Source organism: Galeopterus variegatus, unplaced genomic scaffold (assembly GCF_000696425.1).
Source record: "Galeopterus variegatus unplaced genomic scaffold, G_variegatus-3.0.2 Scaffold1264, whole genome shotgun sequence".
Classification (NCBI taxonomy): domain Eukaryota; kingdom Metazoa; phylum Chordata; class Mammalia; order Dermoptera; family Cynocephalidae; genus Galeopterus; species Galeopterus variegatus.
Window position 1 is genome coordinate 348631 of NW_007727375.1, and position 13003 is coordinate 361633.

Here is a 13003-nt window from a genome sequence, read left to right on the forward strand (position 1 = left end):
GCCCGGCTTTCTTTGTCCCCAATCTGGGCGCGCTGCGGCGCCCCCTGGCGGCCAGAGGCGGCCGCGCGCCGGAAGTGGGCAGGGCGGGGGCGGCCCCACCCGCGATCCGTGGCTCAGACGTCGCTCTGCTTGCAGCTCGCCATGGACGATGATATTGCTGCGCTCGTCGTCGACAACGGCTCCGGCATGTGCAAGGCCGGCTTCGCGGGCGACGATGCGCCCCGGGCCGTCTTCCCTTCCATCGTGGGGCGCCCTCGGCACCAGGTAGGGTGGCCGGCCTGGATGGAACTTGGTGGGTGGGGACTCCCCTTTAGGGGGAAGCCACGGGCCCGTTCTTCGTGTGGGTGGTCTTAGCCTTTCTGGGTAGGGGTCGGTGGCGGCAGTTCTCATGGCTGAGGGCTCTTGTTTCTCTCTGCAGGGCGTGATGGTGGGTATGGGCCAGAAGGACTCCTACGTGGGTGACGAGGCGCAGAGCAAGAGAGGCATCCTGACCCTGAAGTACCCCATCGAGCACGGCATTGTTACCAACTGGGATGACATGGAGAAGATCTGGCACCACACCTTCTACAATGAGCTGCGTGTGGCCCCCGAGGAGCACCCCGTGCTGTTGACCGAGGCCCCGCTGAACCCCAAGGCCAACCGTGAAAAGATGACCCAGGTCAGTGGCCAGCTGCTTTCTGTGAGCAGCCGTCTCCCTTCTTCCCTTCCTGTGCCATGCCTTTTCTCACTTGTTCTTTCTTCTGCCGTTCTCCGTAGGACTTTCTTCTCTGACCTGAGTCTCCTTTGGAATTCTGCAGGTTCTATTTGCTTTTTCCCAGATGAACTCTTTTTCTTGTGTTTGCTTTTCTGACGAGGTGTTTAAAATATAAAGTGCTGTGGGTGTAGGTACTAACACTGGCTCGTGTGACAAAGCCAATGAGGCTGGTGTAAAGTGGCCTTGGAGTGTGTATTCAGTAGGTGCACAGTAGGTCTGAACAGAGTCCCCAACCCGAGACCCCCAGCACACTTAGCCATGTTCCTTGCACTCTGCATGTCCCCAGTCTGGCCTGACTGCCCCTGGCGGTTTCCTGAGCATGATGTGACTTCCACTTCTCTTTACAGATCATGTTCGAGACCTTCAACACCCCAGCCATGTATGTGGCTATCCAGGCTGTGCTGTCCCTGTATGCCTCTGGCCGCACCACTGGCATCGTGATGGACTCCGGTGACGGGGTCACCCACACTGTGCCCATCTATGAGGGGTACGCTCTCCCTCATGCCATTCTGCGTCTGGACCTGGCTGGCCGGGACCTGACAGACTACCTCATGAAGATCCTCACTGAGCGCGGCTACAGCTTCACCACCACGGCTGAGCGGGAAATTGTGCGTGACATCAAGGAGAAGCTGTGCTATGTCGCCCTGGACTTCGAGCAGGAAATGGCCACAGCAGCTTCCAGCTCCTCCCTGGAGAAGAGCTACGAGCTGCCTGATGGTCAGGTGATCACCATTGGCAATGAGCGGTTCCGCTGCCCTGAGGCTCTCTTCCAGCCTTCCTTCCTAGGTGAGTTGAGATGACCTCCTGGGCCTTCCCCCACACAAGGGTCACCTCTAGGGCCACACGGTGGAACTTAAGACTGGCCTTTTCCCTTTAGGCATGGAATCCTGTGGCATCCACGAAACTACCTTCAACTCCATCATGAAGTGTGATGTGGACATCCGCAAGGACCTGTATGCCAACACAGTGCTGTCTGGTGGCACCACTATGTACCCTGGCATCGCAGACAGGATGCAGAAGGAGATCACCGCCTTGGCACCTAGCACCATGAAGATCAAGGTGAGTATCCACCCAGCTTGATCTTGGCCCAGTCGTGGGGTGTGGCCCCACAAAGTATGGAGAAGTATGACATCCAGAGTCCTCAATGAATATTCCTTTCCCTCAGATCATCGCTCCCCCTGAGCGCAAGTACTCTGTGTGGATCGGTGGCTCCATCCTGGCCTCGCTGTCCACCTTCCAGCAGATGTGGATCAGCAAGCAGGAGTACGACGAGTCTGGCCCTTCCATCGTCCACCGCAAATGCTTCTAGGCGGACTGTTACTTAGTTGCGTTACACCCTTTCTTGACAAAACCTAACTTGCGCAGAAAACGAGATGAGATTGGCATGGCTTTATTTGGTTTTTTGTTTTTGTTTTTGTTTTTTGTTTTTTTTGGTTTTTTTGGCTTGACTCAGGATTTAAAAACTGGAACGGTGAAGGTGACAGCAGTTGGTTGGAGCGAGCATCCCCAAAGTTCTACAATGTGGCTGAGGACTTTGATTGTACATTGTTCTTTTTTTTAATAGTCATTCCAAATATTGTGAGATGCATTGTTACAGGAAGTCCCTTGCCCTCCCAAAAGCCACCCCACTTCTCCCTAGGGAGAATGGCCCAGTCCTCACCTGAGTTCACACAGGGGAGGTGACAGCATTGCTTTTGTGTAAATTATGTAATGCAAATTTTTTTAATCTTCGCCTTAATACTTTTTTATTTTGTTTTATTTTGAATGATCAGCCATTGTGGCCCTCCCTTTTCTCCTTCAACTTAAGATGTATGAAGGCTTTTGGTCTCCCTGGGGGTGGGTTGAGGTGTGGAGGCAGCCAGGGCTTACCTGTACACTGACTTGAGACCAGTTCAATAAAAGTGCACACCTTAAAGCGAGGCAAGGCGTGACTTTGTGGTGTTGGCTGGGTGTGTGGACAGCAGAGTGTGCAGCTGGGAGAAAGGCAGGGCTGAGGAGGCCAAGCCATCCCTATCTAAAGTTGGGGTGGGCTAAGGTGCTTCTAACTACCATTGAGCAGGGTGGGAGGAGTTAAGGGTCCTGGCCTTGCCTCTTGCTTGTTCTAAAGGGAAATATCCTGACCTGTCCCTTATGTGGGTCCTCCAGGTATCCCTGTCTCTTGAGTTCTGAGGTCCAGATGCTTCAAGATCACCTGGGCTATGTTTGGGGGAGTCTGGTGAGCCAAGGGCCATGCCTCATTCTGCGATTGGGTGGGCACCTTTGTACTTGCTGTGAGTGGAGGCTTCCTCAGGGAGGGTTATCTGAGTTTGGTGTGTTTTCGGGATGGGGGGTGTATGAGTGGCGGCTCCTGGCCCCCATACCTTTTCCCTCACCTTCATTTCTGGGTTTTCTGCTGTCATTCTACCTTGAGGTTGGCCAAGGGTCATATGATCCCAGGGAGGAGCTGATCCTTTACTGCCAGCTTACTCAGACCCTAAGGTTGTTCAGGGCAGCACCTGGTGGGGAGTAGTTAGTGCTATGTCAAGGCTGGCAGAGACAAGTCTTAGTTATCTTTGGACAAACTATAGGGCAAGGTCTGAGTTCTGCCTTGTGAGGAGGGTGGCGGGTAAGGTCCTGTGGACTCTCTGCCCAGCTTCAAGTCCAGGTCCTGGCCCAGTTCTCCTAAGGTGGTGCAGGGAAAGCGGCCAGGCCCCTGGAGGCCAGGGTCTGCTCGGTGCTGCAGGTCAGTTTCTGACTTTGTTCTCCAGGGCTCTGAGTTATATACTCCAAAAAGAAACCACAGCCTGGCTTCCCCTCTACTAGAAGCTGTAATTGACATCAACAGGATGTAGGAAGGAAAGGGGGTGAGGCTCCCCATGGGGGATGCCCCTTCCTTTTAAAACACCACACCTGGTGCATAGTATTTGTCCCCATGGGGGTCCTGGACTGCCTTACCTGTGCACAGTGGCTGCTGGCAGGGAGGAGGTGGCCCCCTTCCTGTGCTGTCTTAAGGAGCCCCAGAAGGGTCTGTTAAGGAGAGGCCCTCCTGGGACAGTTCTAGCTCTTTTGTTCTGATCCCAGGAGGTGAGCTGTGGACTCTTAAAAGCTGCAAGTAAGATTACACCTGGGCCACTAACCCTTCAGCAGACATTGAGTACCCACTGTATGCTGGCCCGAGGCTGCTGAGATGCCGGGATGAAGTCCCTACTCTGGGTGAGCTGTCAGTCTGTAAACAAGCTGCCATTCATTCATCCCACCACTATTTGTGCCAGATGCTGGCCGTACAGTGGGGAACACACCAGACGTGTTCCCTGGCCTCATGAGGTGCCCAGTTTAATGGGGAAGATGAAATATAAAGCTGTAGGCAAAGGATACAGTTACAAGCTGTGATAATGAGAAGAAAAAGCAGAAGCTGTGATAAATAATATAGGACCATGGGGTAATGGAGGTGTTCATCATGTTGATTATGGTGGTGGTTTCACTGGTGTATATCCAAACTTTTACCAGATTGTACTTTAATAAAGTGGAAAAAGGGAAAAATGCAGATTTTTAAAAAACAATCATTTTGCCTTTTGGGGGCCCAAAATAAAAAGGAATAAAGGATCATAGAACTGGGCAGACTGGGGAGTTAGAAGGGGGGAGGCAGCCAGGAATCTTTCAGGGGGAGGATGCTTGAGCCGGCCCTAAGACCAGAGGAGAGTCACCTTGGCAGGTGGTGTGGCATGCATGTCTCAGGCAGAGGCAAGGATTCATTGGGGATAGAGGTCTAAAGAGGAGACAACCCCCGGGGCAGAATGGGACTTTGGTTGATTGCCAGATGTCTAATCTGTGGCCATGGGAAGTCTGAGAAATGGACACACCAGTAACGACCTGAGGGGCTGATGGGTGTGAGCAGGTGCTCCATGAATCTTTTCGTTTTTTAAAAAAAAGGCTCCAGAAGCGCAGCCCAGACACATTTGGCTTTGAGAATCCTTCGGCCCTGCCCTCTCCTGGGCCAGAGCTGGGCTGACCATCTGATGCCTGGCTTGGAGCAAAGGCTAAGCCATTCTAAGTGAGAGGGTGCCATTTTGCCTCCTGTCTTCCTCTCAGCACCCATTTTACAGGCTAGGAAACAGGCTTGGAGAGAACGGGTGGCTGGCCCCAGGCTCCACACCTGGGAAGTGAAAAGGCTGGAGTTGAACCAGTTTGTATTTGATCCTAATACTTATGAAGCCTGAGCAGTGCCCTCCCTGCACTGCTTCCCTGGACAGATCAATTTTTCCAGAAAAATTATGAGTTACATCTGTGGTGTTCTTGTTTTAATTATGGAACCTCTGAACCTGAACCTCTGCTCTGCAAGGGCTGAGGGATCCTGACCCCCACCCCTTCTGCAACAAATGCAGCTCTGTCTCTGCTTGCTCTATCTCTGGGACAGTAGGCTTTCCCACTTTTTCAGGTGGTTGGCTCCCCCGTGAGGCAGCTCTAACCACCTGAAGTTCACCTCTCTAATGAGCTGCATCCCACCTTGTTGGAATGTTCCTTCCCTGCAAAACAACCCCTGCTTGGATAGAACTGTACCCCTCCCCGACACTCAAGAGAAGGGGAGTCCTGGCACATGCAGGGACCCTGGAACTGTAGGTTGTCCCTTGTCCTGACACCTCTTTATGAGTCCAGTGATGAGGATGGAGGGAACCTGCTGGTGGTCACACTGGGGCCAGAGAACTTCCACTGTGGCAGGGCAGCCGTCTTCCCTATGCGGAAACTTTGGCTTGGAGGATCAGACAGCTCTGAGGTGGCAGCGTCAGAATTTGAACACAAGGGCCGGCCTGTGGCTCACTGGGGAGAGTGTGGTGCTGATAACACTAAGGTCAAGGGTTCAGATCCCTATGTAGGGTGGCTGGTTAGCTCTCTTGGTGAGCGTGGTGCTGACAACACCAAGTCAAGGGTTAAGATCCCCTTACCAGTCATCTTAAAAAAAAAAAAAAAAAAAATTGAACACAAGCTCTGGTTTGGGAGCCCAGGCCAGGGGAGGAGTTTGTCAGCCTAGCACCAGGAGAGGGGCAGGCAGTGAGGCAGGACAGAGGGGTGGCCACCTAGAAGATCCTTCTTTGGCGAGGGCACAGAGAAAAGGATATCTAAGTGGACTGGAATCACCCAAGGGACATAGGGGCTGACATCATTCAGGGCCTCATGCTTCTGACTGGTCCCTTCATTCATTGTCATTCATCGTTCAACATATATTTTGAGCCCCCACATAGTGCTAGGTGCTGGGGGCACAGTACTGATATGCAGACATTGTCCCTGCCCATGAAGCTTATATAGTCTTACTGCACTGTCCCATATGTGAGCCACTGGCCATCTGTGGCTACTTAAGTTTAAATTAATTAAAATGAATTCGGTTCCTTAGTTGCACAAGCCACATTTGAAGTGTCCAATAGCACAGATACAGAATATTTCCATCATCATGGGAGGACAGATGTTAACCAAAAACTCATTCTGATGAACTACTTAATTATCCACTGTGACAAATGCCATCTAGGAACATTCCAAGAGACTGTGGTAGAGGATAAAACAGGGGACTGTGACTTGGTCTTGGGAAGGGAAGGCTTTCTGCAGAAGGGATGTTGGGAGGACGAGAGCAAAACAGCATGTTGGCCAGAGCAAACAGCACGTGCAAAGGCCCTGAGCAGATAGGAGTGGGAGGTCCCTCGGGAGTGAGAATGTCAGATATGCAGTTTTAAAAATTAATAGACTTTATCTTTTTAGAGCAGTTTTAGGCTCCCGGCAAAATTGAATGGAAAGTATGGAGAGTTCCCATATACCCCTGTCCCTACCCACCCAAAGCACTATCAACATCCTGTACTACAGTGCTACATTTGTTACCACTGATGAACCTACACTGACACATTGTTATCACCCAGAGTCCACTTTTCAGTCTTGGTGTGGTGCGTTCTATAGGTCTGCATGAATATATAATGACATGTATCCATTATTATACTATCATACATAGTAATTCCACTCCCCTAAAAATCCTCTGTGCTCCGCCTGTTCATCCCTCCCTCCCCACCAATCCCTTGCAACCGCTGTTTTACTGTTGCTACTGTTTTGCCTTTTCCAGAGTGTCCTATAGTTGGAACCAACAGTTATGTAGCCTCTTCAGCACTAAATCATATGCATTTGAGTTTCCTCCATGTCTTTTCGTGGCTTGAGAGCTCCTTTCTTTTTAGCACTGAATATAGTATTTCACTGTCTGGATATGGCACAGTTTGTTTGTCCATTCATCTAGTAAAGGACATCTGAGTTGCTTCCAAGTTTTGGCAATTATGAATAAAGCTGCTTATAGACATCCATGTGCAGGTTTTTGTGTGGACAGTTATCAACTCTAGATATGCAGTTTTATTTTTTTTTTATTATTGGCAATTATGAATAAAGCTGCTTATAGACATCCATGTGCAGGTTTTTGTGTGGACAGTTAATCAACTCTAGATATGCAGTTTTATTTATTTTTTATTATTATTTTTTTATAAAGATGACCGGTAAGGGGATCTTAACCCTTGGCTTGGTGTTGTCAGCACCATGCTCACCCAGTGAGCCAACCGGCCATCCCTATATGGGATCCGAACCCGGGGCCTTGGTGTTATCAGCACTGCACTCTCCCGAGTGAGCCACGGGCCGGCCCTAGATATGCAGTTTTAAAAGGTCATTGTGGATTTGGTGGCTGCAGTGGGAGGAGTTCAGGGAAAGTGATGGCCCCTTCAAAAATGCTTCTGGGGGTAGGAGGCTCTCTCCAAAGTTGGGGGCAGGGACTACTTTGATAGTGGCTTGTGTCTGGCACAGGAAGAGCCACCCCTGGGGAGGTGTGGAGCCTAAGCCAGCAGGCTCCATCTAAGGCCCTGCCTCACCTTCACTAGGCTCCATCGATCTCTCATTGCAGCCTCCCATTGGTTCCTGCCTGCATTCGTTAAGGACACTGGATTGAAGGGCTTGCTCTGCTTCTAGTGGGTTCTGGAGTAGAGACAATGGGCTCAAATCCCAGCTTTACTACTCACTTGGACCTATGTCCTCTGCAAGGAGTGATAATTGGATATACACCACTGGGGCTTGGTGACATTTCCAGTGTGATCTCACATGGAAAGTGCCAGTTACAAGCAGCGACTTGGGAATGATGGCTGTTGTCACTTATATTAGGAAAGAGCTGTTTTTCTCCAGACTCCACCTCTAGATGAATTGGAAGGAGGTGTGGGTAAAAGAGACCACTGCCATGGCCTGCATCATCGCCAGTCTCTACCCTGGGGAGCTCTTGGTGAACTCATACAGCCTAGCACTCTGCCCTGGCTTCAGAGTGCCGTTGTCTGCTAGAGTCAGCTAGCTGCTGCAGGGTGGGCTCTCAGATCATAAGCTGTTGAGGACACTGTGAGGAAGTGTCGTCCAACTCTGGCTCCCCATGCACAGAAAGGCCCATGAGAGGGTGAGACCAGTGAAGTGTTGGAACTGACTCTGTCCCCGGGGTCCTTGAGCTCAATAATCAGTGGTTTCTAACTTGTCCTCAGAATTGGGGCTGCCCATGAAATGTGGGACTCTTTCCTCACCAGAACTAATAATAATCATAGTGGTAACAGCTTCTGTTGATTGAATCGCCTCTCGACAATGGACATGTTCTCATTTAATCAATAATTTATTTGGCAAACACTTATCAAAGGCCTGGTATTGCCAACCACTGTTCTAGCAGGAGACAGAAAATAAACAAGTCAGCCACAGTGAGAAACATACCTAATTACAGATCATGGGGGGAAAAGAAGGAATGGGTCAAAGAAGCTTGGAAAGAGAATTCCTGGCAAGATCTGTCAGGAGAACATGACATTTGAGTTACAGCTGGAACCATGTCCCAGAGAAGGAGCATGCACATTGGCTGGGTGAGACTTTGAGTGTTTCACCATCACAGGGACACAATGGCTGGTGTGGGGAGGTTGGGAGGGGTGGAGGGAGGAGACGAGGAGATGGGGAGAGGACAGGCAGGGATCAGGAGGGCCGGAGGAACCGCCTAGACCTCTGTGAAACTCCCCCAGATGCTTGCCTGGGCCAGAATTGGGCTCCAATAGTAAACAATGGGAACCCTCATTAACTCTCATTTTCGTTATGTCTCAAGTTGCACTTAACTGTGGACTAAACCATGAGCTCTTTGAAGGCAAGGACTGTGCCACAGTTGGAGCTCATCAGAGTCCTCTTGATACTAGTAAGTGGCTCAACCCTATGAGGTGGGAGGGAAATGAGGCCTGGGGTGAATGATGCAAAACTTGATAGACTGGGGTGATTCATGTCCTCCTGGAACCTCAGAATGTGACCTTATTTGGCATAGGGTCTTTGCAGATGCTGTTAGTTAGGGTGAAGTCATTCTGGATTAAGGTAGGCCCTTAAGTCCAACATGACCGCTGTCTTTATAAGAAGAAAGGACATACAGAGACACATGGTAGGGAGATGGCTACATGAAGACGGAGGAAGAAGTTGAAGTGATTCAGCTGCCAGTCAACGGACTCCAAGGACTGCTGGCCACCACCGAAAGCTAGGAAAAAGGAAGGAAGTATCCTTCCTAGAGCCTTTGGAGGGAGCATGGCCCTGCCATCGTCTTCATTTCAGATTTCTGGCCTGTGGAGCTGTGAGAGAACAACAGTTTGTGGTACGGTTAGGGCAGCTCTAGAAAACTAAAATACTTGCTTAGGGTCAACCAGAAGTCAGCACCAGCATTCAAACCCGATTGTTCTTGACTCCAGAGCGTGAGCTTTCCCCACGGATTTTTATTAGTAACCTATTTTTAAATGCAAACGCTTAACGGTAAGGGCATCTCATCCATACATTCATTTGCTCAGTAAATACTTATTCAGTGCCTACTACATGCCAGGGATAGTTATAGGTACTGGGGAATCCCGTCCCTGCTTACAATTTACTAGGGCGAGGACCAAAAAAATTAAAAAAATATGCCAGAAGGTGCAAAGAACTATAGAGAAACAGAAACAACACAGGATGAGGGCAAATTTAGGGGTGTGCGTGTATGAAGGTGGGAGGACGCAATGCTATTTTATGCAGGGTACTCAGGGATCCTCCGACGTGTGGCTTCTGAACACGGCAGACAGTGGGAACGACAAATGCAAAGGCTGAGGCGGGAACCTGCTGGGCCGGCAGGTGGAGGCCAGGGTGGCTAGAAAGGGGCGTGCAGAAAACGGGGGGGCTGCGGAACGAGCTCAGAGAGGAGGCAGACGCCACCAAAGACCTTCCAGGATCCTCAGCACCCAGGCTGCGCCCCTGGACGGTGCCGCACCCAACATGGCCACTACGCTGGGCCCGCCTACGGGCGAGCGGAAGTGCGTTAGGCGGGCGCCGGAAGTGGTGGTATGTCCCGCCCCTGCCGGCGTCCCTCTTGAGCGGCGGACTCGCCGGCTTCCAGCATCCTTGGCCGGTCAGGGCAGGTGGGAGGCCTCGGGTTTGCGGCTCCCGCGGCCGCGGCACGGCCCGCCCGCGACATGGCCAGCTCCGGAGAGGTACGGCCTGCGCTTCTCTCCGCTCTGTTCCTGCTTCAGCGGCCTCGCCCCCCTCTATCCTTCCCATTCAGACCCCGGCCCCCCTGCGTCCTTCCTGTCCATACTCCTGTTCCGCCCAGTCCTCTCTGTCCAGACCCTGGCCTTGCTCCTGGTCCCATCCTTGCCCCGTCCCGCCCCCCTAGGCCCTCTCCCTGCCTCCGAAGGGACAGGCTGTCTTCTCCTGCGGTTTTCCATTCCTTTCCTAGCTCTACATTTCTGATCGTCAGAATTGCTCCCCGCCTCCCTGCCCCCTGAGTTTCCAGGTTCCTCTGGGCCTCCCAGGTCCCTTTCCCATGCTCCTGTATCTTGGTTCAGTCTCTGCAGGTCTGGGACATTCCCCTGCCGTACCCACGTCTCACCCCATCTGCTATCTGAATGCTCAGTTTCAGTCCAGTCCACTTCTCTCTGGAGCCCGCGTGTGTGTGTGTATGTGTGTGTGTTTGGGGATGATGGAGAAAAAGCCATTTCACCTAGGGAGCTTACGATTTACCCTGTAATTCCTTCCCTAACACTCCGCAAATCTGGATCCGATGGAGAATCCCATTGCATTCCTGTAACGTGCAAGGTATTTTCTCTGTAGACAAAGGTTTAGGGAGTACCTGGACTCTGACTAGTGGCTTCTCTTTTGTTGCTTTCTGCCTACCTGTATGCGTACCTGGGTTTACATGTATCATCTTTCAGGACTCAGGTCGTTGGGCGCACGTCTAACTCTTAGGAGCTGGCCTGGGTTCTAGAGAACAGGAGTGAGAGGTTCAAGTGTTTACCTCAGAGTGGATGGGGCATGAGTGTGTGGAAGATGGCTGGGAATTGCTGACAGCTTCTCTTGATTTGAAGTGAATTTGGCCCAGAAATGGCCCCTGTGGCTCCTGGATTGACAGAGAAGAGTATGTGGCCCAAATGCAGACTGATAGTAGGATTGAAGAGCCAGAAACCTCCAGCTCCTGGAGGAAGAGTTTTGGAGGAGCTTGGCTGCGTTAGCACATTCCAGTTAGTTGTGTGTATCTGTCGGGGCAGGGCCTGGTACCTCCGTCTTATGGAGTCTAGTCTCAAAGTCCCCTCTGTTCCTTGAAGCACATGTGGGCGAGCTGGCCAGTGAGGCCTGCCTCTTATTGCATTGTGGGCATCTTTTGGGTTGAGAAAGGGGAGTCTAGTTGTACTCTGAATGTGGATATCAAGGTCCGTTTTTCTGGGATGGTCAAATTATTTATTTATTGAGCTATAATTCACATATCACAGAATTCATACTTTAAAAGTATAAAATTAAGAGTTTTTTTTTTTAAAAACTATATTCACAAGGTTGTGCAGCCATCTCCACTATCTCATTCCAGAATAGGTTGTCTGATCTTGAAAGTCACTGGTGACTTTAAAATGCAGTTGCCCAGGACTACTCCAGTTTTTGATGAGTGGGGTCTTGAATTTTTCATAGCACTTCAAATGATTCTGAAGCAGGTGGTCTATCACTTCACTTGGTTCAGTGCCTCTTCCTCTTGGGTATTAAGAAATGATCCCTGTTCAGAAGCCATTCCAGGTGTAGTGGGGAAACCATTACAATTTGTCTGATGAGACTGGGGGTGGGAGGTGGGGGAGGAGGGTGAGTTAGTGTGCCTGGGGAATACTGAAGGGCTTCCCTGAGGAAGGAGGATTTGAGCTGAAGTTCTAGGGTGTAGCAGTTTCCCTTACTTGGTGGCATGTCTGCTGGAGGGAACAGCTTGTGCAAAGGCTTGGAGGCATGATTGCTGTGTATCAGGGGGCAGCTCAGAAAATGCCAACGAGACAAGCAAAGGCCCAGGAAGAGGGGCAGTAGAGAAAGAATGAAGATCTTAAAATCACTCATATGATCTAAAAAAAAAATGTTATAGTGTAAAATTCCACACATTTGTGAAAGAATGATATAATGAACCTCTTTCTACGTACCCATTGTGTGGTATCAGTACTTGTCAGCCCATGACCTGTTGTTTCATCTGTCTTCCGCCCTCCTCCCAACTCTCTTATCCCCCTTAGATTATTAAAAACACATCCCAGATATGTCACCAGTTGGTTTGTGAATGCTGTGATTTCTTTAGGTGCCTGGGTGGTAAACAGGTTAGGGCTCTTTCTGGGAGGAGGTGTTTTCTGGGCAGGTACTGAGGTTTCAGTTTTTTTTTTTTTAAAGATGACCGGTAAGGGGATCTTAACCCTTGACTTGGTGTTGTCAGCACCACGCTCAGCCAGTGAGCGAACCGGCCATCCCTATATGGGATCCGAACCCGGGGCCTTGGTGTTATCAGCACCGCATTCTCCCGAGTGAGCCACCGGGCCGGCCCATGAGGTTTCAGTTTTTAATTGTGCTTTTGAAAAAATCGTGAAATGTTACACATTCTGAAAAGTACGTAAAACAAAGTTTAGTGAATAACTAAACTCTTTTAAAAAAAAACTCTAGGGGCCGTCCTGGTGGCGCACTGCTACAGTGTGCCGCTTGGGAGTGCGGCGGCGCTCCCGCCGAGGGTTCAGATCCCACATACAGACCGGTTCCTGCTCACTGGCTGAGCGAGGTGCAGGCGCAACACTGAGGGTTGCGATCCCGTTGCCGGATACGAAAAAAGACAAAAAAAAAAAATAATAAAACAAAAAAACTCTAAATCATGATCAAGTTGTTATTATCCAGTTCTTTTTTTTTTTTTTTTTTTTTTTTAAAGATGACCGGTAAGGGGATCTCAACCCTTGGCTTGGTGTTGTCAGC

At 50.4% G+C, this 13003-nt stretch overlaps 2 protein-coding genes across 2 annotated transcripts in view; both read left to right on the plus strand.

The window, feature by feature from the left end:
* LOC103593038 (actin, cytoplasmic 1) overlaps positions 1 to 2674 on the plus strand; it is a 3206-nt gene extending 532 nt beyond the window's left edge. The window contains exons 2-6 of the mRNA XM_008575956.1: positions 136 to 264; positions 419 to 658; positions 1102 to 1540; positions 1632 to 1813; positions 1920 to 2674. Of these exons, the coding sequence (XP_008574178.1) occupies positions 142 to 264; positions 419 to 658; positions 1102 to 1540; positions 1632 to 1813; positions 1920 to 2063 (1128 nt within the window). The 5' untranslated portion in view covers positions 136 to 141 and the 3' untranslated portion in view covers positions 2064 to 2674. The remainder of the gene's footprint in view (positions 1 to 135; positions 265 to 418; positions 659 to 1101; positions 1541 to 1631; positions 1814 to 1919) is intronic.
* A 7530-nt stretch (positions 2675 to 10204) lies between these two features.
* The window catches only part of FBXL18 (F-box and leucine-rich repeat protein 18), a 16818-nt gene continuing 14019 nt past the window's right edge, over positions 10205 to 13003 (plus strand). Inside the window, exon 1 of the mRNA XM_008575958.1 lies at positions 10205 to 10245. Coding sequence (XP_008574180.1) covers positions 10228 to 10245 — 18 coding nt within the window. The 5' untranslated portion in view covers positions 10205 to 10227. The remainder of the gene's footprint in view (positions 10246 to 13003) is intronic.